Source organism: Piliocolobus tephrosceles, chromosome 9 (assembly GCF_002776525.5).
Source record: "Piliocolobus tephrosceles isolate RC106 chromosome 9, ASM277652v3, whole genome shotgun sequence".
In the NCBI taxonomy this organism is placed as follows: Eukaryota; Metazoa; Chordata; class Mammalia; order Primates; family Cercopithecidae; genus Piliocolobus; species Piliocolobus tephrosceles.
The window spans coordinates 26,620,533-26,636,830 of NC_045442.1; the positions used below are offsets into that span (position 1 = coordinate 26,620,533).

General features: G+C 43.5%; 1 protein-coding gene across 5 annotated transcripts in view; it reads left to right on the top strand.

Annotated features, from left to right (window-relative positions):
- Positions 1–16,298, top strand: part of SORCS1 (sortilin related VPS10 domain containing receptor 1) — a 600,060-nt gene that overhangs the window by 204,685 nt on the left and 379,077 nt on the right. For all 5 annotated transcript variants that reach the window (XM_023206217.2, XM_023206215.3, XM_023206213.3 and 2 more), the window contains exon 2: positions 12,060–12,127. In XM_023206217.2, coding sequence (XP_023061985.1) covers positions 12,060–12,127 — 68 coding nt within the window. The remainder of the gene's footprint in view (positions 1–12,059; positions 12,128–16,298) is intronic.

Sequence of the window (16,298 nt, forward strand, 5' to 3'; positions counted from 1 at the left end):
AATTTGAGTAGATACTAGCTTGAAGAAGGTTGGTTATAATCTCTCTTCCCTTCTAAGCATTGGAGGGGAATGAGAACAGGGTTTAGAGTTTGTTTCTTTAGCTATAAAACAATGGGCTTGCACAAGATATGCTAGGTGCTTTCCTCCAACTGCAGCTCTGGAGGCAACCACACTAAGTTGCCAGCTTCTCCCCCTATTCCCTAGCCCTCAGTTAATTTCAGGTCTTGAAGCTTTGGCTTTTGGTCTCTAGGTCTGTTTCATTTTTCTGTTTTACTATCCATATGTAGAAAGATCTTGTCTTGAATATGCATTTTCCTCACATTTTGTATAATTATCTCATCTTGGTACTCTTTTGGGATTACATTGGTGCAGCTATTTGGTTTTCTTCTAGAAAAAATATTTAATTTAGCATCTCCCTTATTTTCCTGGTTTAGTGTAAAAGAAAGTTAAAATCATTTGGGGCAGAATAATTTACCAAGAGGAAGAAGAATATGCAGTGGTCAACTAGGTACTGTATATGGATATGTATTTTGAGAATTATCCTCTTTTTATTATTCAAAATAAAAATGAACAGGAGAAGGAGGTGGCAGAGGAGGAAACAGGACAAGTGTCCTCAGTCTCTCTGGTCTGGCAATGTGAAATTAATAGATTTTGGAGGGAGTGCTTTTTTTTTTTTTTTGAGTGGATAGCATCTCTGAACTTGCTCAGTAGAAGAACCTGTTAAAGGTTAAAGATTGTATTTTCAAGATTTGCATCAAAAAGCAACTTAAGTCTAGTGGATTTGACAAGTTTAGTTTTGTTTACTCAATATAAAGACCTATGACTAGAGTCTGGTAGTTTAGCCTTATTATAAGATTTTTTTTTTTTTTTTTTTTTTTTTTTTGCTTGTTACTAACAGGAAGGAACTTAGCTTTCAGCAAAGGGAGAAAACACGTGAGTTCCCTTGAGTGACAGCTACAGTATTTCTCACATGGCAGCTCCTGGGACAGGAAGACTCCTGCAACTCAGGTGCAGATTTTATGTCTTAGCTACAAATGACCTCTGGCTCTGTGGGGAAACTGAGTCAGGAGGATATAGCAAATTTACCAAAAAGTTTTTTGCTCTTGGGGATGGCTATCCATGTGCTACAATTTGCTGTGTCTAATGTTGATTCGGTTATCTGTATGTCCCTAACTCTGTCTGCATCACTGTTGGTTGGTTTGCCTTTTAATTTCCCCAGGGGGGATGCAGTGGCTGTTTCACTCACTCAATTTCAGTGCCATGCAGAGGATTTTACATAAACAAACATGACACTAAATTTTGTGTGGGCTGCTATGAAATATAAAGGGCATTTAAGGATTAAATACTTTTCAGAGGCAAAAATACACTAACTGCTTTCTGGATGCTTTCTTGTACCCCAAATTACTCCACTGTTCTTACTGTTTTTTCATTTCCTCAAGTATGTTTGTCTATACCAGATTACTTTTGTCTGATGACTTCAAATGTTCATGTGTGTGAGTATGTGTGGTGTATGCGTGCACATGTATCTCCATCAACCTTTCAACTCTCCTCTGGAGCACCATGATCCAGCTTAGCCATTATTGATTTCTTTCCCCTTTGTTAACTCAAAAAGAGTATAATTCTGCATTCACTTAAATCTAAATGATGATACTGTAAAACCATCTGTGGAAATCTGCAGTTAGCTGCGTTGGCATCTCTGTCAGGAACCCCTGATCTGGCAGCAGCCAAGTTCTCTAGTAATTTAAATGGAAGGATCAATTCCTAAAGAGGATTTTACTAGGGTTCAAAACTTTAAAAATGTAATAATTAAATTTTAAAATGACCCCAAAATGCCATTGACTTGAGGTCAGTAAAGAGTAAAAACTCAAGCATGTCTATGATCAGGAAAATATATTCCAGCAATGTCTAGAAGACGGCAGAGTGAGAGAAGGGTTTGTGACTAAGTACCGTGTCTGACAGGTAACAGGGCTTCAATAAATGTTTCTGAAATGAACAGAAAGTGAGGGCATTTCACTGATTCTGCCTTTGCTCTAGTCATCATCATACCCATGTTAGACAGGATACCAGAGAGGAAAGTTTAGCACAGTGAGTAGGATTCTGTATGTGATGTGAGTTAGACCTCAAATTACTAGCGCAGTAATTTAACTTACTTAGCTTCTCTCTGGCTCAATTTCATCATCAGAAAACAATGAGATAATTGACATTTCTTTTTTTTTTTTTTTTGAGACGGAGTCTTGCTCTGTAGCCCAGGCTGGAGTGCAGTGGCGGGATCTCCGCTCACTGCAAGCTCCGCCTCCCGGGTTTACGCCATTCTCCTGCCTCAGCCTCCTGAGTAGCTGGGACTACAGGCGCCCGCCACCTCGCCCGGCTAGTTTTTTGTATTTTTTAGTAGAGACGGGGTTTCACCGTGTTAGCCAGGATGGTCTTGATCTCCTGACCTCGTGATCCGCTCGTCTCGGCCTCCCAAAGTGCTGGGATTACAGGCTTGAGCCACCGCGCCAGGCCGATGATTGACATTTCTTAATTATGATATCTGACACACAGAGTAGACATCAAATAAATGCTAGATGTTAGTTCAGGATTCAGGTGACTTACTGAAAATCATACAGTGGTACTCCCTAGTATTTGCTACTCAGCGGCCGTTCCCCACTCTTTCTTTGCTGGCAGAACCCACCTCTGATCATAGTAAGTTTCAAGTGGAAATACCAGTTCCTTGTTTTCTCCATCTTTATTGCAACCGCAGGTGGGCATGTGGCAGAATTCTGGTTGGTGAGGGTAAAGGGAGTTTACTGGCAGGGCTTTTGGGAAAGAGTTTCTTCCCTAGGTAGAAAAAACAAAACAAAAACAACAAAAACCCATGTATACACCAGAGGCCCTTCTTTCCTCTGCTGAATATAACCACATCTTCAGGTGATGAAAAGAAGTGTTATGATCGCTTTGCAAACATGAGGGTAAATAGCACTGAGTGCTGACACTGTCAGAGAGGACACATGGACATTGCTTGGGTCCTTGATGACATTGTTGGGCTAAATTAGTCCTGGAACTGCGTAAACTCTGGACTTCCTGCTATATGACATATTGAACCACTTATTGCTTGAGTCACTATTAGCATTCTGGTTTTTGGTGCAAACAGCATTCTAATAGATCTGGTGGCTTAACCAAGACTCAAAATCTGGTCTTGGCATGATAACTCACACCTGTGATCTTAGCACTTTGTGGGGCTGAGGCATGAGGATCACTTCAGGTGCAGAATCCAGCCTGGGCAACATAGCAAGACCGTAGATCTGGCTGGGCGCCATGGCTCACACCTGTAATCCCAGCACTTTGGGAGGCTGAGGCGGGTGGATCACGAGGTCAGGAGATCAAGACCATCCTGGCTAACACGGTGAAACCCCGTCTCTACTGAAAATACAAAAAAATAGCCAGGTATGGTGGCAGGCGACTGTAGTCCCAGCTACTCGGGATGCTGAGTCAGAACGGCATGAACTTGGGAGGTGGAGCTTGCAGTGAGCTGAGATCGTGCCACTGCACTCCAGCCTGGGTGACACAGCAAGACTCCGTCTCAAAAAAAAAAAAAAAAAAAAAAAAAAAAAAAAAAAAATTAGCCAGGCATGGTGGTGGGCACTTATAGTCCCAGCTACTCAGGAGGCTGAGGCAGGACAATGGCATGAACCCGGGAGGCAGAGGTTGCAGTGAGCCGAGATCACACCACTGCACTCCAGCCTGGGCGACAGGGTGAGACTCCATCTCAATAAAATAAAATAAAATAAAATGAAATAAAATAAAATAAGATAAGATAAAATAAAATAGCCAGGCATAGTGGTGTATGCCTGTAGTGCCATCTACCCAGGAAACTGAGGCAGGAGGATCACTTGAGCTCAGGAGTTCAAGGCTGTAGTGAGCTATGACTGCATCACTGCACTGTAGCCTGGGTGACACAGTAAGACCTTGCCTGTAAAAAAATTAATTAATTAAAAATCAAAATCTGGCATCTTCTGGTTCCAAAGCCTCTTCTGTTTTGAGCAGAGCACACTACCAGCCTAATATTTAAGGTCCTCCACAATAGTGCCAAAGCCTATCTCTGTATTCTGATATTGTGTGGGTCCTTACTCGTACTCTAACCTTTAGGTAAACCAGAAGACTTGACCTTTTCTTAATGCTTTCTGAGCTTTCTCCCTCAGTTCCTTTCCTTACAGTACCCTTCGTATACCTCTCATCTTCATCAGAATCACGCTCATCTTCTGGGATTTGTCTTAAATGCATCCTTTTCTAAGAATTGTCTCCTGATTATACCTCTCTTACTTGCTCCTTGAAAGATAGAAATACTTGGCCGGGTACGGTGGCTCACGCCTGTAATCCTAGCACTTTGGGAGGCTGAGGCGGGTGGATCACAAGGTCAGGAGATCGAGACCATCCTGGCTAACACGGTGAAACCCCGTCTCTACTAAAAATACAAAAAATTAGCCGGGCATCATGGCAGGTGACTGCAGTCCCAGCTAGTCGGAAGGCTGAGGCAGGAGAATGGTGTGAACCCAGGAGGCAGAGTTTGCAGTGAGCCAAGATAACACCACTGCACTCCAGCCTGGGTGACAGAGCAAGACTCCACCTCAAAAAAAGAAAAACAAACAAAAAAACAAAAGAAAAGAAACACTTTCCTCCTGCTTCACATCTTTTTTCCTCATATTTTGTAAGTATCTGTGTACGGGTCTGCCTCTCCACCACAAGACTGAGCTTTTAGAGACTCATATCAAATATCATTCCTTTCTTTGTATCCTCAAAACATGTATTTTAAAATTATTGCCTTTTAACAAAGCTTAATAAATGTTTATTAAATTAAATCTGCAAAATTTTGGAGCTGAAATTTCTTCTAAAGAAAGCTCTTATTTTCTGAGAATTATAGAGGTTCTTATTCTTGGATGTATGACCCCTTCCCCCAGGATTCAAGAGATAAGTAAAATTATTAAAGTTATATTTATTGTTTTATGCCAATAATTGTATCAGATAATATTCTTAAAGGATTCTTGGATCCCCATAAGAATGAGAACCTCTGTTTAAGTTGGAAAGTCAAATAAATGCTTACTGAGCCAAAGATACACAATCTGGAACATGCATATCTTAAGGAAAACTAGTGTCTGTTGGCTTCTTTTCCCTATAATTGGAGTGCAAAGAAAACAATCAAAACCACATCTCTGGCCATTGAACACTCCCCTCTTATTTTATCCAACTCTTTGATTCTCATGAAAGATTACTGCAAATCTCTTCAGCCTCCTTATTATTCTCTTCCCCCATATTTGCTTTCATCAGGATCTGTAAATACATCTAAACAAATGGTCTCTAGCAAGCTGCTGAAATAAGCAGAGAGGTGGCTATCGGAGCTTGGACCATGAGAAAACACGAAGGCCTACTGGAAGATGGTGGGGACAGGACAAAGGTAGCCAGCATCAGCACCGCCCAACCTGCTGGCATCTTCAATATGGTTGTTCCCTTGCTCACCCAAGCCAGACTATGGCCCACGCCAGGCAAGAGCAATTATGACCATTAGTATGGCTAAGCACTGTCGAGTCTTCCCATGTGTTACAAGAAGCACCTGCCCATGCCATCCCTGAATCACCAGTGGTTGAAAGGAATACGAAAGAAATAGTGTTGTTTTATAGACTAGGACCTAGTCGTCGTCTACGTTATTCAGGATTTGGAAATAGAGACCATAAGGAATGAAAGAAATTTTAGGATCTTGTACCCTAATCCTAAGCCCATACTTTTGTTTCTTTTGAGATTCGATACTGCTTCCACAGTTGGACATAGAGGAAAACAGGAATGCAAATTATTATTAATTGAAGAGTGAAGAGATATGTCCCCTTTTTCTTTTTCTTGTTCTTCCTCTTCTCTTCTTTTTTCTTTTTCCTTTTTCTTTTCTTTGTTTTTTTTTTAGATGGTGTTTTGCTTGCTACCCAGGCTGGCGTGCAATTTTGTGGTCTTGGCTCACCACAACCTCCACCTCCTGGGTTCAAGCAATTCTCCTGCCTCAGCCTCCCAAGTAGCTGGGATTACAGGCGTGTGCCATCACACCCAGCTAATTTTGTATTTTTAGCGGAGATGGGGTTTCTCCATGTTGGTCAGGCTTGTCTCCAACTCCCAACCTCAGGTAATCCTCCCACCTTGGCCTCCCAAAGTGCTGGGATTATAGGCATGAGCCACCGAGCCCAGCCCTGATATGTCCCCATTTTCTAAGATGTCTTTGAGTTGAGCAGTCGCCAGGCTAAGTATCCTTACAAATCCACTGACACCACCCCAACCTGCTGATGCAGAGCAGGTGAACCCCACAATTGGGGCTTAGCCTGGGAGGGTTCTTCACTTCACTCAGGAAAGAATTCAAGAGTGAGCTGATGGTAGAAGAAAGCAAGTTTATTAAGTGGTAATGTATAGCAGAGTGGCTAGTCCTTCCAGAGCGGGAGTAACCCATAGGCCGTGTGCCCAGAGTAGCAGCGTATGGGCTGTTCGCTAGCAATATTTATAACCACTTTTAATTACATGCAAATTAGGGGGTTGGCTATTCACAAATCTCTAGAAAAGGAGTGGTAACTTCCAGGTGTTGCTATGGAATTTCTCAACTCTCATGGCACTGATGGGAGTGTCTTACCCTGAGGAGCAGCGAGAGCAACCAGAGATGGCCTTTGGTGCCATCTGCTAGTTCTGCAGGTTTCTTCATTTCACCCTGCCGAGACCAGGAAATAAGTTCCTCCAGTCTCCTGCCTCACTTCCATCCCACTTTCTGTGGGGTGAATTCTTTAGTAAATAAAAGGAGGAAGATACTATGTTTTTGTTTTTAAGAAAAGAAATGGGCCGGGCGCAGTGGCTCAAGCCTGTAATCCCAGCACTTTGGGAGGCCGAGACGGGTGGATCACGGGGTCAGGAGATCGAGACCATCCTGGCGAACGCGGTAAAACCCCGTCTCTACTAAAAATACAAAAAACTAGCCGGGCAAGGTGGCGGGCGCCTGTAGTCCCAGCTACTCCGGAGGCTGAGGCAGGAGAATGGTGTAAACCCGGGAGGCGGAGCTTGCAGTGAGCTGAGATCCGGCCACTGCACTCCAGCCTGGGAGACAGAGCCAGACTCCGTCTCAAAAAAAAAAAAAAAAAAAAAAAAAAGAAAAGAAATGGAAAATAGAAAAGCATAGAAAAATCTTGGTTCTCTACAATCTACTACTTAGTTAATGCACAAGTTTTCAAAAGTTGCTGTGTGTAGAACCAGATTACCAGGAAGGTGTTCTCAGGTTCCTTAAATGCTTGGGGTTTCATTTCTAAATGATATGTTATGTTAATAATAAAAACCACGCTGTTATAGTCAAAGGTGTTACATGACTGATAATTGGCATGGTAGAGACTGCCTGTCTTATGCTCCTGGCCGGTTAATTCATTTCAATGCCTACCTGTAAATAAGCTTGCCCTACCGTTTTGATACAACAGAACATTTTTCACTGGCTTTTGGTAATTTACAGTAGAACAGTCTTATTAGTCATCCACATACCAGCATCTGTTTGTGAATGTTTTTGTTCTGTAACCCAGTGCAGAAAGGTTGGGGCCAGAAGAGAGGAATGAATTGACATTTTCCTCTCACAGAGTCCTTTGTAATGGTTTCTCAACTCCTTGTCCAGAGGGAGTGAGGGCTAGAGTTGATGGAATTATTCAGTAGGAGCTTTGTACGGGCCTGAGCAAAGCGTCACTAATCGTTTGGGAGCCCGGGTTATGAAAATGTGGCTCAGTGCTGTGGGAAAAGCCCTTGCTCACTCCCTTGGACCCTCTCCCATTCCTGCACAGAACCCGACCTGTTACTATTTCTGGCACCCTTCTACCCTCCAAGGAATGGGTGATTTGAGAACAGTAGCTTGGCGAGTGGGCACCGGCATCCTCTCTCTGACTATGTACCAGCCGGGTGCGGTGGCTCACGCCTGTAATCCCAGTACTTTGGGAGGCCGAGGCAAGTGGATCACAAGGTCAGGAGATCGAGACCATTCTGGCCAACATGGTGAAACCTGTCTCTACTAAAAGTACAAAAATTAGCTGGCTGTGGTGGTGTGTGCCTGTAGTCCAAGCTACTCAGGAGGCTGAGGCAGGAGAATCGCTTGAACCCAGGAGGCAGAGCTTGCAGTGAGCCGAGATTGTGCCACTCCACTCCAGCCTGGCGACAGAGCGAGACTCCGTCTCAAAAAAAAAAGAAAAAAAAAACGTATGGACCAAGTGAAGTTCCTCCCAAAAGTTTTGTAAGCGAAAGATGTGGCAAGAAGGAGTCACACAGTGAAAGATGAAGTGCAGATGTCATGTGATGACAGCAAGTCCTAGACTGGCGAGGGGCATACTTGAAACATGTTACTGTGGAAAGTCCCAGAAATAATTGGATGCTGAGGTCCTGCTACGGCACAGGTGGAGGTTATCAAGTCTCAGATAACTTGGGTTATAGCTATTTAAAGATAGTATCCTAAGATTTAGAGAGGAACCTTAAAAAGCTAGTACCATATGGTGACCACTTGAATTGGGGATGTTTTAACACTATATAATGAAAACAAGATACAGAAATAAATGGGATGCTGATGGATATGCCAGTTTGTGTGGGGGTATATGTGTTCATATGCATTTTGAGATGTATATGTGTTCATCAAAATAGCCTTGCTTTTTGATTGAAGTTATAATTGAATGCTGTACACTTAGAGTTTTTCTATACATGAAAATTGTGTACTGAATGAATAAAAATAAGTTATGTGTATATTATTTAAGCACATATGACATTTCACTTAATTAAAAAGTTCCACTGAAAGCTGGATGCAGTGTCCTGCACCTTACTCACAGCTACTAGGGAGGTTAAAGTGGGAGGATCCCTTGAGCCCAGAAGTTGAGACCAGCCTGAGCAATAGAGCGGGACTCCCATCTCCAAACAAAAATGAAAGCAAACAAAACAGCTCCATTGTGTTCCATTTTGAGTTTGAAAGATACACAAAAACAACAGAGAATAAGACCAGAGTAGGGAGGCAATTGCATTTTTTCACATTTTCTCATTTAAATGTAGTGATTTTGGCTCTGGTTCCCTGAACAGAAACTGATTTGTTAAATAGTATTGGCATAACAGAAAAGCAAACAAACAAACAACAAAACATACCTAACATAAGGATGCATCATTGTTCAGGAATAAGATGGTAAATAATGCACAGAGGCAGTAAAGGGAAAAAAGAAAAAGAAATCTCAAATAATCGATTGAAAACATAACTAAAGGTTAGCAGTTCTCCCTTCTTTCTCGCTCTCGTTATGAAAACAGAAAGATTAAATAGATTGATCCAAGCAGATATGCTTTCAAATGCCATAAAGGACTCCTCTTCTGGTGCTGTATTGATAAACTGCCTGAGTGTATCACTGGCATTTCAGTTTTACTAGCTCTGCAAGAAGAGGCAGGGAGCGGTTTCTACCTCCCTGCCTGCCTGCCCTGGGATTGCTTAAACAATTTCTGTGTGTGCTTGTGCGAGTGGCTCCACACCATCACATGCTGGGTTAAAGGGTTCCTTCTCCGGGGCGCCTCTCAATTCCCTCATCACATGAATGGGAGACACAGCCTGTGACCAGCTGAACTTCATTATTTAGTTTACTGCGGTATTGTATCAGGAGAGCAACTACCTGGAAATGCTTTATGCCCACACCCCTATTTTCTTGGTGGGGGATTTATAGGCTTATTCGGCAAAATGGTACTGAGGTGGAGTAGCAACATCATTCTGTGTCTTCAAACAAACAGCCACCCTGCTGCCACTGATCAGTGTTCCTGGGATGGCAGTGATTGAAATTTAGCACTGAGCGCGACTTAATTGGCACATGGATCTGTTAAGCATATGCCCCCACCACAGGCATGCCATCTAATGTGCCCATAGGGTGTCCTGCACCTCACACGTGCTCACGTTTTGCTAAAGAAGCAAGTTTTGAACAGGACCTGGAAGGAAGGAAGCTGTGCTGTAGTTTAGGAGAGGGGTGGCCCTAGATGACAGGTACTCGGGGATCTCTGCCTGTTTTTAAGTTACTGTAATTTTTTTTTCCCCCCTTGAACTCAGAACAAACCTAAGGCCAGGGAGTTCCAGTTTGCTTGCTGTGAAATTAAAAAAGTTAAGAATGTGTTCACTAATGCTTGTGCCTTCAGTAAATCAAACGCTGTGCTAGTAGAGTGGAACTTGGATTCAGCATTCCTCAGTAGCTTGCAGGCCCGGAATTTAAAGTTAGAATGTTCTCTGCTCACTGTGGCTAGAACTGATCCCTTGGCCTTCAGAGAAGAATTCAGGAAATCAATGTCGACATGTTTCTGCTGAGTTGGAAACAGCTGGGCTGGGCCAAATGTTCTGGGTTATGAGTACCAGGAGGAAAATACAAACTTCGACAGAAAACTGAGCAAACCCATAATGTTTTTCCCTTACGTAAGAAGAGCGAGTAAAGGTGGAGAAATCAGTGGTTAGGGACACACACTGCTCTGTGGAATCTTCTCAAGTGTCCTTGGGCTCATGTATTTCAAGTAACCAAGTGGACTGTGTTCATTGCTGCAGACACCAAGAGAAGCTGTCTTCTGGAGCAGCTGTGATGGGAAGAGTTTCAGTGTGACTGAGAAGAGGTATATAGCTCTTCATCAACTTCCCTTTTCTTTCATGGGCGCTTCTGTCCTAACCGGATCACGGACTCGTAGACTGAATCTGTTTGTCTTTGTGTTCTCTTCTGGCATCAGACAAAATCCTGGGCTCCTAATAAACATTTAATATATGTTTGTTGAATTCTGAAAGAATGAAATGGTTTAGGTTCCTCTGGGTAAAGTTGAAAATAGTGCTGCTTTCGATTTCAGAGGAGGATTTGCTGCAAAGCGAATATAGCTTAAATTTAGCCTTCTGTAATTCTATGGCTTCTTTCCTGAGACCTCTTCCTAATTTTTGATTTTATCTGTTTCTTATGGAGGGTTCCATAAGAAACAGATTACACAGTAATTATCGGGACCCCATGAAATAGATTTGCTCCTGTTAAAATGCTGTTGTTTAGCCCTGCCAATGTGGCTTCTATTTTATGGCTTTCCTAGAAATTGGAAGTCAGAAGAAAGTTAAAACCAAGCTCACATAGGGCAAAGGGAAGGAGCTAACATTTAAGAATCCCATGCTAGGCCAGGCGCAGTGGTTCATGCCTGTAATCCCAGCACTTTGGGAGGCCAAGGCTAGCGGATCACCTGAGGTCAGGTGTTCGAGACCAGCCAGACCAACATGGCGAAACCCGATCTCTAAAAATGCAAAAAATTAGCCAGGCATGATGGCGGGTTCCTGTAATCCCAGCTACTTGGGAGGCTGAGGCAGGAAAATCACTTGAACCTTGGAGGCGGAGGTTGCAGTGGGCTGAGATTGCGCCATTGCACTCCAACGCGGGCGATATGAGCGAAACTCCATCTCAAAAAAAAAAAAAAAAAAAAAAAACACACACAAACCACCATGCTAATATGCTAATTGATATGTAATTTGTATTTATTTCCTAATTTAACTTCAAACAGCAATTCTTTTTGGGAGATAGCATTACTCTTCATCCCCCTTATTAAATGGGCATACTGACATTCTTTCAAAGAATTATTTGCTATCTCCCAAAAGGATGGTAGCTGGGCACATTGGGTAACCTCAGTGTGCCCAGCTACTAGGGCTGGAAACTAATCATTGACCTTCCTTTCTTCCAGGCATCTGCTCAGTGAGAACCTGAGTTGTGTTCATATTTGGCAGTTCTGCCAGCCTTCCCTAAAGGCATTAAACCCACTAGGGAAAGAAACGCCTGGAGGAGCAGTTAACCCTTGCTGCAGGGTAACAGGGACAAAGGTGGGGAGAGGATAGGCCTAAGCAGTTCAGTGGAAAGGCAGAAGGCGCGCCAACCCTTTCCCAGTCAGTGCCGCAAATGCCGTAACAATTCATTCAATTATGCTAAGCGCCTATTAAAGGAATCCTAAGCCCTCCCTTGGGCCATTTCAGTTCTAAGAGATTGTAATTGTTTGAGACTAACCATGAGTTCTTCTTTTGCCTTCAGGTGATTCTCATTTTGACAAAGCTCTATGACTATAACCTGGGGAGCATCACCGAGAGCTCACTTTGGAGGTATGTAGATAAATGGAGCTAATAATTACCTTGTTATTTAAGCATGATGCCTGCTACTGCTGTCCCACCCACTTTTTCCTGGCAGGAAGGTTCCTGGTAATGTGTACTCCTTGCTTTCTCTCTTTGGTGATGCGCTGGGCTTTATCTCCAGGCAGGCCAGAGCTTTACCTTCTTTATAGATCCCTTCTTTTAATCAGTCAGATTCTTTTGCTAACCTGTACAATGGGTTGTGTTTATGCACCATCTCACTGACCTGTAAGTTTATTGGATCAGAAGTGAGAGTGGAAGTCTCTTTGCAGAAGGACTCAGCACAGCCTCTTGGTCTGTAGAATGAGGCTCTCTACCAGGGAAACTTTTTTTTTTTTTTAAATTTGAGAAGGAGTTTTGCTCTTGCTGCCTCGGCTAGAGGTCAATGGCACGATCTCGGCTCAGCGCAATCTCTACCTCCCGGGTTCTAAGCGATTCTCCTGCCTCGGCCTCCTGAGCAGTTGGGATTACAGGCATGCACCACCACACCTGGCTAATTTTTTGTATTTTTGGTAGAGACTGGGTTTCTCCATATTGGTCAGGCTGCTCTCGAACTTCCGACCTCAGGTGATCTGTCAGCCTCAGCCTCCCAAAGTGCTGGGATTACAGGCATGAGCTGCTGTGCCCAGCCCAGAGCAACATTCTTTTACTAACTTCCCTTCCATGACGGTCCTGCAGCTCACCAGCAGCACAGGCATACATACCCACACTCATGCACACCCTTATCCTTAGGATACACACTGTATTGCTTCACACATATAGAGTGTGGAAATGATACAGGATTTTTTCAGTGCCTCTTTGCCAGCCAGAGACCCCTGCAGCCGGCAGTGCCTCTGCTTGAGTTTTACTTGTGCCCACAGGGCTTGCTCTGCCCAATTGGCCTATCAGGCTGCCCTCAGCTCATACAACTGGTCTATATCTCATGCCCGCCAAGGGCAAGCCAGGCGCGTGAGCTGCTGTGGTGGGGTGGGCAGCTCCAGGCATTGGCTCTGTGCAAGGCTGTGGCTGGACCAGGTGTACGGCAAGGGGCTTCTGCCTTGGGCGCTGGTGTCTGGATGAGGGGAATGCGGTGGCGCCCTAAAAACTCGGAGACACCAGCAATCATGGAACTCCAAGGGGGGTGTTACAGCATGGCACACAGCCCTGGCTTGGGGAGCTGAGGTCTGGGTCCCCAGCAGGGTCACAGCTCTTCTCTCCTTCTCACCAGCCACAGGGCAGCAAATGGGGTGGGGGTGGTTTTCAGCTCGTTCCTGTTACAGCTTGTTCAGTCCCACTGCTCTGCTCTAGCTCATGGCTCCTAGGCTGGCCCGGCCCCACTGCTACTTCCTGTTGTGTGGGGCAGCTGCCTGGCACCAACAGAAGACAGGAAGGCTACAGTGTTACAACTCCTTTCTCACTCGCTGTTTGGTGGGTCCCAGGTTCTTGTCCTGCATCCAAGAAGAATGAGGTTATACGGACAACTGGAGAGTGATCCAGGCAGAGAAGAGTTTTATTGAGTGATGGAACAGCTCCCAGGGGAGAGGAGACCCAAAGCGTGTAGTCCCTACCAGAAGGCGGGTAGTCCCAACGTGCGGCTGAGGCCAGGTTTTTATAGGCTCCAAATGGGGGAGGTGCAAGCTGTAGGTAGAAAGAAAAAAACATATTGGGTCTCGGAGGAGTTTCCCAACCATGATTTTGGACTCTTGGTAGCCCAACTGCCCAGTCATGCTGGTATTCAAGGAGCTCCTCTATGCTAAGGGATTTGTACCTATTCATTTGAAAAATTATTGTGATAGTGGTAGAAGGCACACAAATTCCTAGGCAGATAGGGGCAAGCACCCAGTGAAACCCAACCTTCAAGCCACAAGACAGCCTGAAGCCTGAAAACCAAGCTGCCACTTCTGGGTATAGTTCCTAGTTACAGGGATGTAACTGAAAGTGTGGGAAGTTTGGTAGGTAGGGTCCTTAATAAAAAGTGTAATTTTTTAGTGCATTAAGGAGCCAGCATCTACTATATTGCTTCAATTCGGTAACCCTTCATCAGAATCTCTGTGACTCTGATCAACTTCGTACTTCCCTGATAGATTTCTCTAATGGATCTCCATGTATCAGAGCAAAAGCCAGCATTTTTTTCTGCAGTGTATCTGCCATATAAAACATAGTCTGCATATTAGAAATTTAATAGATACTGCAGTTTTGTCTCACTGGGACAGAGGCTTTCAACAGTCGTAACTCTCCACCTGCATAGTGGAAAGAGCATGCTTGCGGGGCCTGAGGAGCAGGTCGCCCTAGACTGTAGAAGCTCAGGTTCAGTATGCCTTTCTCTCCATGATGGGGCATTGTTACTGATGGCCCAGTCTAGGAAGAATGTCCTTTTCAAACTTAGTGGAAAGGGTTAATTTAAAAAATGGCATCACATTCCATTAGTATCAGGCTTCCCTTCTGAAGGAACAGTCTACTTGGGTGAAGTCTGGGAAAGTGTGGCAAGAATGACCTGCTGGCTTCTGAATCTTAAGATGAATTTCACTGAAGGGAGTGTACTACCATGCACTGCATAATGACATTTTAGTCAACGACACCATATACAATAGTGGTCCCATAAAATTATACTGCATTTTTCCTGTACCTCTTTTGTTTAGATACGTTTAGGTACACGAATACCATGATGTTACAATTGCCCACAGTGTTCAATACAGTAACATGCTGTATGAATTTGCAGTCTTGGAACAATAGGGTATACCTTACAGCCTAGATATGTAGTACGCTACACCCTCTAGGTTTGTGTAAGTATACTGTATGATGTTCACACGATGAGAAACTCACCTAAGGTCATGTTTCTAAGAATGTATCCACCTCATTAAGTGATACATGACTGTAGATACACATATAGTCAGCCTTCTGTCTCTCTGAGTTTTAGATCTGTTAATTCAACCCATCTTGGATCAAAACTGTTGGGGGAAAAAATTAAAAAACAACACTATCACTAATACAAGTAAAAAATACAGCATAACAACTATTTACATAATATTTATATTGTATTTGGTGTTACAAGTAATCTGGGAATGATTTTAAATATACTAGGGAGAAGGTCAGTAAACCATATGCAAATACTACACCATCTTCTATCAGGAATTTGAGCATCTGTGGATTTTAGTATTCATGGGGGTTCTGGAAACAATCTCCTCCAGATACTGCGAGATGACCATGTGTATACGCCCACACACTATACCCATAGATACATAATATATTTTAAAAATATATCCTAATAGTCATTTGCCATATGTCATATACTGGTGTGACTACTGCAGGTATGTGATATATTAAAAGCTGGTAATTTTATTGATTTTAAATTATTATTATTATTATTTGGGAAAGACTCTCACCCTGTCACCTAGGCTGGAGTGCAGTGGCGTGATCACAGCTTACTGCAGCCTCAAACATCCAGATAAAAGCGATCTTCTCACCTCCACCTCCCAAGTAGCTGGGACTACAAGTATTTGCCACTACCCTAGGCTAATTTTTTAAAGCTATTTTTATAGAGACAGGGTCCCATTTTGTTACTCAAACTGGTCTTGAGCTCCTGGGTTCAAGTAACTCTCCCACCTCAGCCTCCCAAACTTTCAGGATTACAGGCATGAGCCATCACGCCTGTAATCATTTTAGTACTTTAATAGGAATGGCAGGTACCTTACTGAAAATATAATTTAGAAAAGAGAGAATAAGGTGGAAAATATGTATAATACTTCATATTATAATATAATATATAATATATATAAAACCTCGGTAGGACTTTTGAACAGCTCACGGTGCCCATACTCAGAGTTTAGGGAACCTCCGTAGGTATGTTAATATGGAGTAGGAGTGGGACAGGCCTGGGTGGGTAGACGACAGGGGTCAGGAAGAGAAAGCCTTAGGGTTCTGAGTTGTCTAGCACATACTTTCTTGAAGGAAACTAGATGGCCTAGCATAAGCTGACTTTCTCCTGCACCAGCTCATACTGTTACCAAAACACCAAGGATCCAGTCTCAGCCCTGCTGCTCACTGCACAGAAAGCCAATCACCGAGACAACGATTATTGCCAAGGAAGAAGGCTTTAATCAGGTGCTGGAGCTGAGGAGATGGGTGATCAGTCTCAAATCCATCTCCCTGACTCACTAAACTTAGG